The following is a 14,173-nucleotide window of genomic DNA, read 5'->3' as shown; positions in this document are numbered from 1 at the left end:
GCTGAGATCCATGGAGATTTTTGAATGATTTCAGTCATCTATTTCTAACATGGAACCAACTCTTTCATAGGTTCATTCAAATATCATTTCACTCCAAAACACTCTTCTGATCCACTAACCAACTATAATTCAGAGCCTTACAAACCACCAAGCGACAACAATGTGCATTTCCATCATTAAAGTGCCCCAAAGCAACCAAAGCACATGATGAGATACGAGGACAGATGTCTTGGCCATAGAGATGGGCTTAAGGAGGAGCTCCAAGAAGGAGAGAGAGTTGGAGAGACAGAGAAGTTCAGGGGCAGAATTACAAAACTTGCAGCCTATTGCAACTTCAAGCAGCTTTCTTTCTCCACGGTTCCTGCCCAATTTGCCAGGTATTTCCAGCATCTTCTATCTTTTTAAGTTTAGATTTTCAGCAAATTTAATACCCTTGCTTTTACTTGCAGCCAACTGATATCTCTTAAGACAGTGTCTCTACATTAGTGTAGGACTGGAAAATGTAATTCTCAAGCACCTTCTCTTCCAGGGATTTTTATCCCCTCCTTAGTCTCTTTAATTATGTAACACACTGTTATACACACTCCTGAATAAGTCAGTCCAATTATAAATCAGGGAATCGTACAGGACACCACTGAGCACATCATGCCCGAGCCAGTTCTGTGAAGAATCTGCTGGAGGAACTCAGTGGGCCGAGCAGTGTCGGTGGGGCAAAAGAAGTGGTCAACATTTTGGGTCAAAACCCTGCATCAGTCCTGAAACATTTACAGATCCTTCCCCCCCACACACACACCCCCCCCCCCTCACCCCACAGATGCTGCTCAACCTACTGAGTTCTTCCAGTAGATTGTTGTTCCAGATTCTAGCATCTGCAACCTCTTGTCCAATTCTGTGAAGGACTGGTTCCTCAACCCCACCCCTCACCCCAAACACCTCCCTGTCCAGAGGTGTGTACAGTACAGCAGGGGAATTACCCCTCTCACCAAACAATCACAAAGCACACTGTGGACACCCACATATGCCCATATAGGCACAATATGCATCCGTTAAAATGCCCATGCAAAAGTGGACAAATTTACATTAATGTTCATGTCTCTGCCACAATACTGCCTCTGCTAGACCCTTGCAAATGTTTTCTTCTTGAGTGCATGTTCAATTAACTTTGAATCCACTTCCAGAGCCCATTCAGGCTGTGATTCCCAGATCATAAGTCATTGCACAGAAGTATTTTTGTCCCTCTTAGTTCTCACTTCCTTTACAGGTAAGTTGGTGTGTGTCAACATCTCCCATTGCAGGATCATTTTGCTGCAAAGGTCAATTTTAGACACAAGAGATCCTGCAGATGCAACACACACAAAATGCTGGAGGAACTGAGCAGCTCAGGCAGCATCTATGGAGGGAAATAAACAGTCGACGTTTCGGGTCGAGACCCTTCATCAGGACTGGAAAGGAAGAGGGCAGAAGCCAGAATAAAAATGTCAGGGAGGGGGGAGGAGTGCACGCAGGCAGGTGACAGGTGAGTCCAGGTGAGAGGGGAAGGTGGGTGGGTGGGGGAGGGGGATGAAAGGGAGTGATGCAAGAAGCTGAGAGGCAATAGGTAGAAGAGGCAAAGGGCTGGAGGAGGAGAGGACAGTAGACCATGGAATGAAGGGAAGGAGGTTTTAGCTCCGGTTAACCTTCCTGGACTGTATCGTACCGTTTGGAAACCGCAGAAACCTTTCAAAACAACATCCATCCCAGTAAACCGAAGTTTGAAAGGATTATTCTATAGAAATAAATCTGGATTTTAAAAAGTCCCAGTAATGTTAATCCTGAAACCAGCAGATTATGGAAAAACCCCTCCGGTTAATTAATGTTCTTCAGGGGAGGGAATCTGTTGGTCTCACTCAGTCTGGTCCAAACGGCACTTCAAGTCCACCAGCTGACTGATTCTTAACTGTTTTCTCAGTTAGGGGACAGACGACAAACGCTGTTACCAGTCATTCCCATTGGGAATTAAAAAAATTGTGTATGGACCATTTTACACCCTTAAAAGATCTACTGTTTATGACTGCACAGTGCTAGGACCGGTCGACACCCAGTTTGAACAGATTAAACGCTCTCACTTTTTAATGAGATCAGTTCAGGAAAACAACGCGGCTGGAAGTGGGCAGGAAGGGATAAGTGGATCTCCATAGCAGCAGCTTTATCCTAATGCCGATATTGTCATCAACATCTCCCCGTGTTCTGCACGTTAGGGGATTTAACACGGGAGGGGCAGACGGAGGGTGGATGACCAGAGATAAAACCAGCCCTCAGATCTCAATGTAACTGAAACAAAGGTAACATTTATCACAGCCCCTTCAGCCAAGTAATTAGAGGAGGAGGAGGTATTTTAAATGGTAAAAGCAAAGCAGGCCATTAAAACTGGGTCATTTGATACGATGACCCCGCTCAGCTGTTACAAAAGCTCCATTTATTAAGGAGCAGAAGCGGCAGATGTGTACACCTTCAGAGCCCGGGGAGTTATTCCCCTCCTGGTCCGGGAAGGGTTTACCAAGAGACGGGATGCCGGGCACTTCACAGGCCAGTGTGTGTTTCATCGTGGCTCCGTGAAAACAATCATTGTCAATACAGTCACGGACAAGAGCCAGCCTGGACGCTGACTCACAGTTTACAGATGTTGGGCAGCCCATGAGCCAATCTGTGGGAGTAATTAAAACCTTCCCCGCTCTCCGAATGGTATTTGTGATGACTAAAAGAGACGCCCTAGGAACGAAAATAGTTACTTAAAGCCAAAAGCAAGCCCTAATTTTAAGACTAAATGGAAATGATGAACTGAGCCCCAGGAGATTTATTTTAAATATAACTTAGTTACGGGATTTGATCAATAATAGATCAATTGTGCTTTTACTTGCCGAGCTTTTCACCATCTTCCCTCCACAGTTAAATATATATTTCCCCAGGTGCTCGAATACGCAGACTTTGTTCCAATGTAAACAGACAACTCTTAAGTCGCGAACTAGATTTTTGTTTTTATTTCCTTCCACTGGTGAAACAATACTTTTCGTTTTTCAAAATGCTGATCAAAGTTTGCAACTGGCTGCTTGCAACTGATGAAAAAGCCCCTCCACTAAACGTGATAGTTGCAGTTATCCCTTTAACAGCACCTTTCTGTACAACTGAACTGGCTGTGCAACGGTGCATAGATTGTGGGACGTGCACTTAAAACATATGATTAATACGTGTGTTCCGAGTTACAGTTTTGTCTAAAGCTACTGTGTATTGTCCACCTACCGTGCGAGCTGCAGCCCAGATGCTACAAGTTGTCACCAGAGTCGCGATCCGAACCAGTTTCCCCGCCATAGCGGCGGGGCAGCGAGCCCCCGTCCTGGCGGATCCGGCCACTTTATTCACCTGTGTGCGCGGGCTGAGGCGCGCTCTGGAGAGCCCGAGCGCGCACACGCGAGCGCTCGCTCGCAGATGGGGAGTTTGGCGTCCGGGTCCGCGCATCGAGCAAGGCTTTTCTTAAAAGGGCAACAGTCTGTTTGCAATGACAGAGTAAGCTCTCACCCCGCCTGTTCAGAAGACCCGCGGAGGTTGGTCGGAGACAAGTTCACTGGAGATCTCTTTTTGCTCCCATTGCACTCACATATTTCAAGATAATTTTTTTTCTCGCAGTTGTGACAAATGAAGCATTTTTTCTGTGTTTATTCTTGTGTTTACAGTCTGTCACAATCTTATTCATATGTTTACAGTCTGTCACATTGCGTCCAGGAGCTTGACCTTGTTGTTATGTTTGTTAATTTACCTGACGCCAGTAGAGGGTGGGACCCACAGCAAACACAACCTGATTCACTTGATGGGTGTTGCTGGCAAGACCAGCATTTATTGCCTATCCCCAATTGCCCTTGAGGAGGTGTGGGGTAAACTATCCTGAGCCACTGCAGTCCTTCTGGTGAAGGTGCTCCCACAGTGCCGTAGGGGAGAGAGTTCCAGGGTTTAGACCCAGCGATGGACCTGGTGATATATTTCCAAGTCAGGATGGTGTGTGAGCTGGAGGGGGACATACAGGCAGTGATATTCCCACACACCGAAGCACTTGTCCTTTTTGGTGGGGGTGGGCTCATGTTTGGGAGAAGTTGTCAGAGAAACTCGGGTTTTGTAGATGGAACACACTGCAGCCACAGTGTGGAGGGAGTTGGATGGCAAACCAACCATATGGGCTTCTTTGTCCTGGATAATGGCATCGAGCTTCTTGAGATTTGTTGAATTTGCACTCATCCAGGCAAGTGGAGTGTTTTCCATTACGTTTGACTCTTGTTTTCTCTAATGTGGAAAAGCCTCGAGATGTCAGGAGGTGAGTCACTCACTGCAGGATACCAACCCTCCGACCTGCTGTTTTGGCAACAGTTGAGATTCTGGTCAATAGTCACCCCGAGAATATTGATGGGGGGTACTTTGCAATGATTATGCCATTGAATGTCTCGGGTAGGTAGTTAGATTCCCCCCTTGTTGGTGATGGTCATTGCCTGACACCTTTGTACCTGGGGGAAAGCAGCCAACATAATTAAGGACCCCTCCCACCCGGTCATTGTCTCCTCTCCCTCCTCCCATCGGGCAGAAGATACAAAAGCTTGAAAGCACGTACCCCCAGGCTCAAGGACAGCTTCTATCTCGCTGTTATGAGACTCTTGAACAAACCTCTCATATGCTAAAGATGAATTCTTGATCTCCGAATCTATCTCATCATGGCCGTTGCACTTTATTTGTCTACCTGCACTGCACTTTCTCTGTAGCTGCTACACTATATTCTGCATTTTGGTTTCTTTTACTAGCTCGGTGTACTTACATATGGTTTGATCTGCCTGGATGGCACACAAACAGAGGTTTTTCCACAGTATCTCAGTACATGTGACAATAATGAACCAATTACAATTACAGTTACAAGTATGAATGTTACCAGCCAACATCTGAATGTTGTTTCGATCTTGCCGCATGTGGGCATGGGCTACTTCAGTTGTTGAGGAGTTGCAATTAGAATTGAACATTGGGAAGTCATCAGCGAACATCCCCACTTATGACTTTATAATGGAAGGAAGGTTATTGATGAAGGAGATGATTGGGTCTAGAGCACTGCCTCGAGGAACTCCCACAGTGATGTCCTTGGGCTGGGGTGATTGACTTCCAACAATCACACAATCTTGCTCGTGTGTAGTATGACTCCAACCACCTTCATTGCCACTGATTTCAGTTTTACCAGGGTCCCTGATGTCACGCTTGGTCAAATGTTGCCTTGGGCCAGTCCGTCTTCCTCCACCTCTGGAACTTCGCTCTTTGGCCCATATTTGGACTAAGGCTGTGATGAGGTTTGGAGCCCAGTGGTCCTGATGACACATCAGCTGGGCATCAGAGAGCAGGCTGTTGACCTGATAGCACTGTCAACAAATTCCTTCCATCATTTACATTCCATCCTTTAATACAACGTGATGTCACAAGTTGCTTCGTGGCAGCCAATAGGACAAAATACAAATAGAATTATTTCACTCACCACAGACATCCTGTAACGTTGAGTATTTGCAACATTTCCTGTGTTATTTCAGATTTGAAGCATCTGCAATACTTTGCTCCTAAAATATAAGAGCATTTTGAATTTGGAACTTCATTGTGGATGCAGGAAGCAGGTATATGGTCCAGTTCCAGCATCAAATCTCTCTTGTGTCTCCAGACATTAGGGGGAGGCCATTTAATCCCTTTTAACCACGTGGCTGGTGTGTGGCTCTATCCTTATAGTTTAAAATGAAAACCTTGACTCAATAGGCCAAATGGCTTGCTTCTGCACTCTATTGGTTCCATGATTTAAAACTATTGTCCTAGCAACAGCATCCATTTGAGGGCGAGAGTTCCAAACCACTGATTTCCCTCCCGAAAGGCCTGCCTCAAATTTTTAGGTAAGGCCAGAGTCCTGGATTCCCCAACCAGCAGGATTGGATTCTCTCCATTTACCAAAACAGTTCCCACTGACATCTTGAAACTTTGATCAAATTTTCTCTTAACCGTCTAAGTACCCTGAATCAAGTGAATCTTGCATTGTCACAACTCTGGGATGGAGTCATCACTTAGTCCTGGGAGATTTCACATTTTACTGCCAATACCTCCTTCTTTGCTTATGTTAATTTTCACATCTGCCAGTGCAGCAACCTGTGACCTTCGATGCATGTAAACAAAAAGAAAATGACTCAGAGGTCTGAGATATTGATTTTCTAGATTCTTTGGAGTTTAGAAGAACGAGAGGTGATTTTACTGAAACAGACAAGATCCTGAGGGAACGTGACAAGCTAGATCTTGAAATGTTTCTACTAGTGGGAGAATCTTGATCGGAGGACATAGTTCAACATTAGGGAGCAGTCAGTTCAAACTGAGGTGGATAGGAATTTATTATTGCAGAGGGTGGGATTCCCTATCCCAGAGGATTGTGGTGGCTAGATCATTGGAAGGATTTAAAGAGGATACATTTTAGAAAGATTGGAGAATTGAGGGCAATGGGGAACTGGCCCAGAGGAAGAGATGAGATTTGGGGCAGCTCAGCCATGATCATATTGACTAGCAGAGCAGGCTTGAGGGGCCGAGTGGCCTAATCCTGCTCCTATTTCTTTATATTCTTATGTTCAATTCCCATTACTAACATCTCAGCGTTTCCTCTATTACCAGGCCTTGCTGGCAAAGGTCATTGACTTGTTTCCCTCTCTACAGATGCTGCGTGATCTGCTGAATATTTCCAGCCTTTTCTCCTCTTCCTGCTATACCAGGTACAGCCATCTTTCTACACTTACTTCTAACATCTGAATCTTGGTCCCACCTTTTACTAACGTTGAAAAATGACGGCCAGGACATAAACAGTTGGCCCGAACTCACAACAACGCAAAGGCCGTGACTAGGCAGATCCCAGCACCGGCCCTGACACTCCTCCCCCTCCGGTAACCCTGCCCATCCTGGGAGAGGCCAAATCTCATCCAACTGATTAGATCTGACTATCCCCACCCAAAACACAGAGATTCCTTTAGATTTCATTATCTCCCATTGTCTGTGACCAAAGTTGATCTCGTAACAATTTGACTAGAAAATGCAGTTTGTCATTAACCTTGTAATGTTGCTGTAACCTTTTTTACTGAAATCTTTTCTTATTTGGTTCTACCATCATTCCTTGTCCGCCAGCCAACTAATAAATATTTTATAAATTCTGGAACTTTGTGAATGAGATTTTAATTGTTATGTCAACAGTGAGACAGTGGGTCAGACCTTAATGAGTCTGTAGTCCTTCCTTGTGTACTGTGTTGTGCATCTATATGAATGAGATTTTCACCCTGAGGGAGGAAGAGTGCAGATGTCTCATTACACGGTTAAGCAGTTTGGGCAATGATCATCAGCAATTTAATGTTGCTTAATAAATTTGAAAGGACTAATTCAAAATAATTATAGAGTCACAGAGTCATACAGCACAGAAACAGACCCTTCTGCCCAACTGGTCCGTGCCGACCAAGATGCCCATCTAAGCTGGTCCCATTGCCTGCATTTGGCCCATATCCCTCTAAACCTTTCCGATCCATGTACCTGTCCAAGTACCTTTTAAATGTTGTTATTGTACCTGCCTCAACCACTTCCTCTGGCAGCTCATCATATGTAGATTACCATTCTCTTTGTGAAAAAGTTGCCCCTCGGGTTCCTATTAAATCTTTCCCATCTCACCTGAAACCTATGCCCTCTAGTTCCTGATTCCTCAATGCTGGGACAAAGACTCTGTGCATTCACCCTATCTACGCCCCTCATGATCTTATACACGACCACCTCTCATCTCCTGCGCTCCAAGGGATAAAGTTCTAACCTGTCCAACCTCTCCCTCAGGTCCTGGCAACATCTTCGTAAAGCTTTTCTGTGCTCTTTCCAGCTTAATGGCATCTTTCCTGTAGCAGGGCGACTACAACGTTTCATTGTTGGATTTTGCAAAGTTTTTACCCTTTCCAGTGTCTGATTGCTTCCAGAACGCTGCCCATTTCATTCTGAAAACAGCCACTGGCAGATGGTCCAGTCATTGTGCCTGACACAGAATGCTCGTCCGCATCCCTCCAGCACTCAACTGTCCCAATACTTGTCTGCAGCCCTTCCATTTTGCACCCACGCTCAACAAAAACTTCTTGTTTCTGTGCTGTATGACTCTGTGACTCTAAATCCTGATTTTCATCAGTTATAATAATGAGTAAGATGGTTGCATTTTCAGATATTCGTTTGGGAAAGTCACGGAGTCGCACAGCACAGAAACAGGCCCTTCACCCATCCACACTGTGCTGACCATCAAGCACCCATCAACACTGATCCCAGTTTATTCTTCCCATTCCCATCAGGTTCTATCCCTCATCTACACACTTGGGGCAGTTAACATCCCGCATGTCTTTGGGATGTGGGAGGTAACTGGAATAGCTGGGATAAATCCACACAGTCAAGGGGAGAACATGCGAACTCCACACAGACAGCACACAGATGGTACCTGGGTCACCAGAGCTGGGATGCAGCAGCTGTACTGCGCAACTGTACTGTGAACGCGTTGTGGGAGAAGATCATCGTGGTCTCACTGAATGGCGGACCAGACACAACGGAGCATTTGGCTTCTTGGCCTGTTTCCCAATATACAGGCAGTCGCCAGGTTACAACAGGTTCTGATCCTGAGAACTGTCCGGAACCCGGACTGTCTGTAAGTCCGAGATGAAACAACAACAGAGTGTGGGAGAGGATCCCAGAGACAGCGGTGACGGGGGAGCGAGCAGGGGAGAGGATCCCAGAGACAGCGGTGACGGGGGAGCGAGCAGGGGAGAGGATCCCAGAGACAGCGGTGACGGGGGAGCGAGCAGGGGAGAGGATCCCAGAGACAGTGGTGACGGGGGAGCGAGCAGGCGCGGGAGAAGTGGCTGCCAGCTGGCCTCACTGACTCAGTGAGTGAGGGAGTGAGCCTTCTCGGCGCTCCCGGCTCTGCCTGGCTCCACCCAGCCCCTGATTGTTGTGGCTCAGGTGAGACGTCACACGGAAATGCCCCGTTCCCTCAGGAAGGAGGTGCCTGCAGCCCCGCAGCAGCCAGAAAATCCATCCCTATCCATCCCGACAGTCTCCCAAACACTCGTTCCTATGTATGGGGTGTCCATAAATCAGGAATTCGTAACCCGGGGAGGGGTTGTATCCTTAACGTTTTACCAGCTCTTACAACCACATAGGAGGGTGATTCAGCGGCCTCTGGTGGCAAAAGGCAGGAGAGCAGGTGAACAAACCTCCCTCCTCGTGAGGTCACCACTCAGTGAAGATCCAGATTGTGGGGAGAGCTTTAATCTGGAGAGAGTCTTGCTACATATGTGTGATATCCTTTACACCTGCGAAAATTAATAGACCAAGCATGGGAAACAATGGTTAAATAAGCAAAGTAGGGAGAGCATTTCAAAGTCTAAAGCCAGAGTTGTAACATTACAGAAGTGAATTTTAATTGGTTGAATTAATGGGCCAAGTACTCTGTCCAATTGCCCTTTGTGTGTCCTGGGGGACCATGTCTGGAGGCAAGTTAGTCCCAATTGGCAGAGCTGAAGCTCGAGGTTGCTGAGGTGGTTGAGGGAAGTTGAGATTTTCCTGGATTGTAAATTGTAGGAAGGGTTCAAGAGAGCAAAGGGTAGGGAGGGGCAGAAAGACCAGGAGCCTTCCAAGTGTGTGCCGCTCCCAAATGAGTTCTTAGGAGTGCAGTCCAAAACTGGGGAGCAGTAAAGTATAGAACATAGAACAGTGCAGCACAGGAACAGGCCCTTCAGCCCACAATGTCCGTGCTGAACATGATGCCAAATTAAACACGATGCCAAATTAACCTAATCCCTTCTGCCTGCACACGAGCCATACATATCCTTCCTTGCCCTCTGTTTGTGTTTATCTAAAAGCTTCTTAAACACCTCTATCGTATCTGCTCCCACCACCAGCCCTGGCAGCCTGTTCCAGGCATCCACCACTCTCTGTGTAAAAAAAAAACTTGCCCCGCACATCTCCTGTAAATTTCCCCCCTCCCACCTTAAAGCATTACCTTCTAGTATTTGACATTTCTACCCTGGGATAAAGATTCTGACTGTCTACCCCATCTCTGCCTTTCATAATTTTATAAACTTAGCTCAGTGATCACAAAGGATTCCATAACTAAAGGGACAGACAGGCATGTCTGCAACTATGAACATGATGTGTTGCCCCTCTGGTGCCAGTGTAAAGGATATCACTGAGAAGGTGCAAAGTGTTCTACAGGGGAAAGAGTGCGCAGAAGCTCTGGTTCCAATGTAAAAGAGAGGAAGGTATTGGAATCCTACAGACTTATTTTTTTGGGAATCAGGAGGTTGAAAAGTTAGTAATTTATGGATTATTCCTAGGGTCACACGTGGGTGAGAACAGAGAAAGACCAAGCAGATTACTGTGTGACAAAGTACATGGGGAAGGAGGGAGGGCTTTGGATATCAGGGGCATTGCAAACCAGCATTGGGGCAGGAGGGACCATTCAAGGTGAGCGGGCTACACCTTTACAGCACTGGGACCAGTGAGTTAGCAGAGAGGTTGGCTAATGCGGTTGGGAGAGTTTCAACTAAATTGGTGGGTGATGGACATCAGCATCTTGTTATATAAGGGAGGAATGCATGGATTGGATAGGAACTGAGAAGGAAGTTAGTAAATTGGTTTATTATTGTCACATGTACAGAGGTACAGTGAAAAACTTTGTTTTGCATGCCATCCATACAGATCATTTCATTACAACAGTGCATCGAGGTAGTACAAGGGAAAAGCAATAATAGAATGCAGAATATAGTGTTACAGTTACATAGAAAGTGCAGTGCAGGCAGACAATAAGGTCCAAGGGCACGACGAGGTAGATTGTGAGGTCAGGAGTCCATCAGCCATCAGCACAGTCCGTGATGGGACCAAACTAAGAGAGACTACAAGGAATATAGAGACAGGTTTAGGATGCATGTGTGTAAACACACAAAGTGCAATGAATAAAACTGGTGAGCTGTGGGTCGGTAAACCTACGAAGAGCTAGTGGAATTAAGATACGATTGCAATAACTGAAACATGGCTCAAAAAAGGAAAGCGGTGGCGCTCAATGTTCTCAGAAAAGAAAGAGAAGGAAACAAAGTTGCTGCGGTGGTAATAATGAAGGAAAATACTGGTGCTCGTGAGGGAGGGTGTCCTGGATTGGCATCCACTCTGCTACAGCTGAGAAGTAACTAAAGTAAGGAGGGACTTACAATGATTCTGTGGATATTCTCCAGTCCACATAGGAGCTTGAGGAGTAAGTCTGCAGGGGAGTTACACAAACACAGTGAGATTGAGTACTTACTTACCAACATTGATAAAACAATATTAGAGAAAAGAGCAAAGGGGAGGGGGCAGGGGATCTTGCTGTATCCTTGATCATCTGTATTTAACCCAACAAGGAAGGAGACTCTGTAGGATCTGGCTTTGGGGAATGAGCTGGGTCCATCGAACCATGTATCAGTGGGACACTGAGGAGCAGTAATCACCGGGTGATGTGTAGATCAGCAATATTCCTGTGTATTTCTTCCTGAAAGAGAGTGACAGAAGTATTGAAAAGCACCTTACAGTGCACACTGCAAAGCCTGATGATCTTGATTGTGTTTGAAGTGACTGGTTTTCCTTAAAGAGATCAGAGGGTGCACGTATCTCAGGGCCAATGCTAGTGGAAAAATGAAAATCACAGAGCTGTGTGTCTGTTCTCAAGGACGGCTCACTTGCTTCAAGTCATTCACTTGATTTATTTTTGTTGTTTTTTTAAATTGATATTAATTAGTCTTAAAATATAGAATTGCAGTGTAAAACAGTGTTATTTAAGAGGGTAAGGAGTTGAAATGTAGTCTGGCAATTTATTTAAAGCTTAATGCATAGATTATGATGTACAGTAAATTTTTTTGAAGCAATTCTCATGCAACCAGCTGATTCATGCAACTAGAATCCCCCATTCTGGACGTGGCATAGCTGTATATTCAAAGTCATAACTTTTCTTTAATGTTCTCTTGGGTGTTTTGGGCTGAGATGAAATGGTTTACCTGAACCATCTCTCACAATTCTTGGAACCCTTTATCTCCACATCACTCTGATATCCCTTGTCCTCATCTCTGACCTACTTGGAGCTCTCAACACATGAACCTTATCATGTCATCTGAACTTCTTCCCCACAGCATAGAGTCATAGAGCAGTACAGCACGGATACAGGCCCTTTGGCCCAACCAGTCCATGCCGACCACGGTGCCCACCCATCTAGTCCCAATTTCCTGTGTTTGGCCCATATCCCTCCAAGCCCTGCCCCTCCATGTACCTATCCAAGTGCTTCTTAAATGATCCTGTTGTACCTGCCTCAACCGCTTCCTCTGGCAGCTCGTTCCATATACTCACCACCCTCTGCGTGAAAAAGTTGCCCCTCAGGTCCCTTTTAAATCTTTCCCGCCTCACCCTAAACCTATGCCCCCTAGTTCTGGACTCCCCTACCCTGGGAAAAGACTGTTACCATCCATTTTATCTATGCTCCTCATGATTTTATGAACTTCTATAAGATCACCCCTCATTCTCCTATGCTCCAAGGTTGGCCAACCTCCCCCTATAACGCAGGCCCTCGAGTCCTGGCAACATCCTCATAAATCTTTTCTGCACTCTTTCCAGTTTAACCACGTCTTTCCTATACCAGGGTGACCAAAACTGTCCACAGTGCTCAACAGTACTTTCCACACACAAAGCCATGCTGACTCCTCTTAATCAGACTCTGTCTATCCAAATGCTGGTAGATCCTGTCCCTCAGAATTCCCTCCAGTAATTTCCCCACTATTGAGGTCAGGCTGACTGGCCTGTAGTTCCCTGGCTTGTCCTTGCTACCATTCTTAAACAATGGAACAACATTAGCCACCTTCCAGTCTTTGGGAACTTCACCAGTGGCTAACGATGAAGCAAAAATCTCTGCAAGGGCTTCTGCAATTTCTCCTCTAGCCTCCCACAAAGTACTAGGATGCACTTGGTCAGGCCCTGGGGATTTATCCACCTTAATGTGCTGTAAGGCTGCAAATACTTCACTAGTAGAGATGTTTTGGAGAACATTCGTATTACCAGGAGCAACTGAGGAGAAATAGTCATTAAAAATCTCACCCATCTCCTGCAGCTTGAGACATAGGCGGCCCTGCTGATCTCTAAGGAGACCTACCCTCTCCCTAGCCACCCTTTTATTCTTCATATAGCTATAGAATCTCTTGGGATTTTCCTTAACCTTACCTGCCAGATCCATCTCGTACCCTCCCTTTGCCCTCCTGATTTCCTTCTTAGGAGTATTCTTCATCGTTTTATGGTCACCCCCGACCTTTCTTTTCTTGACCAGAGCCTAAATATCTCTCATCAGCCAGGGTTCCCTAAACTTGCCAGGTTTACCCTTCACCCTAAGAGGAACATTCTGCTCCTCGATGTGTCACAATGTTTGCCTTTCTTCCACTTGCCTTTGAGATTTGGTTGAACTGGACTCAGATACTTCTCAAGTCTTCTGTAATGACTATGGTATCTATCTATAACTCAGAAGAAAGTTTGTTTCATAGCAATATTTCATTTGCCTCCCAATAATTCCCTTTTCTTTGCTCCTTTCAATGAGGACACAGATCTCTCAGCTTTTCCATTTCAAAGTCAAAGTCAGAGTCGAGTTTATTGTCATGTGTGCACTGGTGCAATGAAAAACTTATTTGCTCATTTGAGGTTTGGTTGATGGTGAGGTGTGAAGTGATAGTTAATTCCTTTTTTTTTCACAAAGTACTCAAACTAAAACAACTAGAATAATGGAAATGGTTCAGGTGTGACTGATGAAACCTAATTGAAAAGTTTTAAATTTCTATGTCTTCTACATATTAGAATAATTCAATTGGTATTGTCACACACTCATTAAAATTAACTAGTATTATATTGCAAAAATGCTTACAATTTTTACTTTGTCTCACAGGTGGATAGAGCAGTTAAGAAGGCCTATGGGGTGTTAGCTTTCATAAGTCGTGGGATTGAGTTTAAGAGCCGCGAAGTGATGATGCAGCTTTACAAAACTCTAGTTAGACCACACTTAGAGTACTGTGTTCAGTTTTGGTCGCCGCATTAT

General features: G+C 45.4%; 1 protein-coding gene across 1 annotated transcript in view; it reads right to left on the bottom strand.

Annotated features, from left to right (window-relative positions):
- The window catches only part of si:dkey-112e17.1 (uncharacterized), a 29,561-nt gene extending 26,135 nt beyond the window's left edge, over window positions 1-3,426 (bottom strand). The window contains exon 1 of the mRNA XM_052032548.1: window positions 3,277-3,426. Coding sequence (XP_051888508.1) covers window positions 3,277-3,345 — 69 coding nt within the window. The 5' untranslated portion in view covers window positions 3,346-3,426. The remainder of the gene's footprint in view (window positions 1-3,276) is intronic.
- Between the last annotated feature and the right edge of the window lie 10,747 nt (window positions 3,427-14,173).

Source organism: Pristis pectinata, chromosome 17 (genome assembly GCF_009764475.1).
Source record: "Pristis pectinata isolate sPriPec2 chromosome 17, sPriPec2.1.pri, whole genome shotgun sequence".
NCBI classification, from domain to species: Eukaryota; Metazoa; Chordata; class Chondrichthyes; order Rhinopristiformes; family Pristidae; genus Pristis; species Pristis pectinata.
This window is presented reverse-complemented; position numbering and strand designations above follow the sequence as displayed.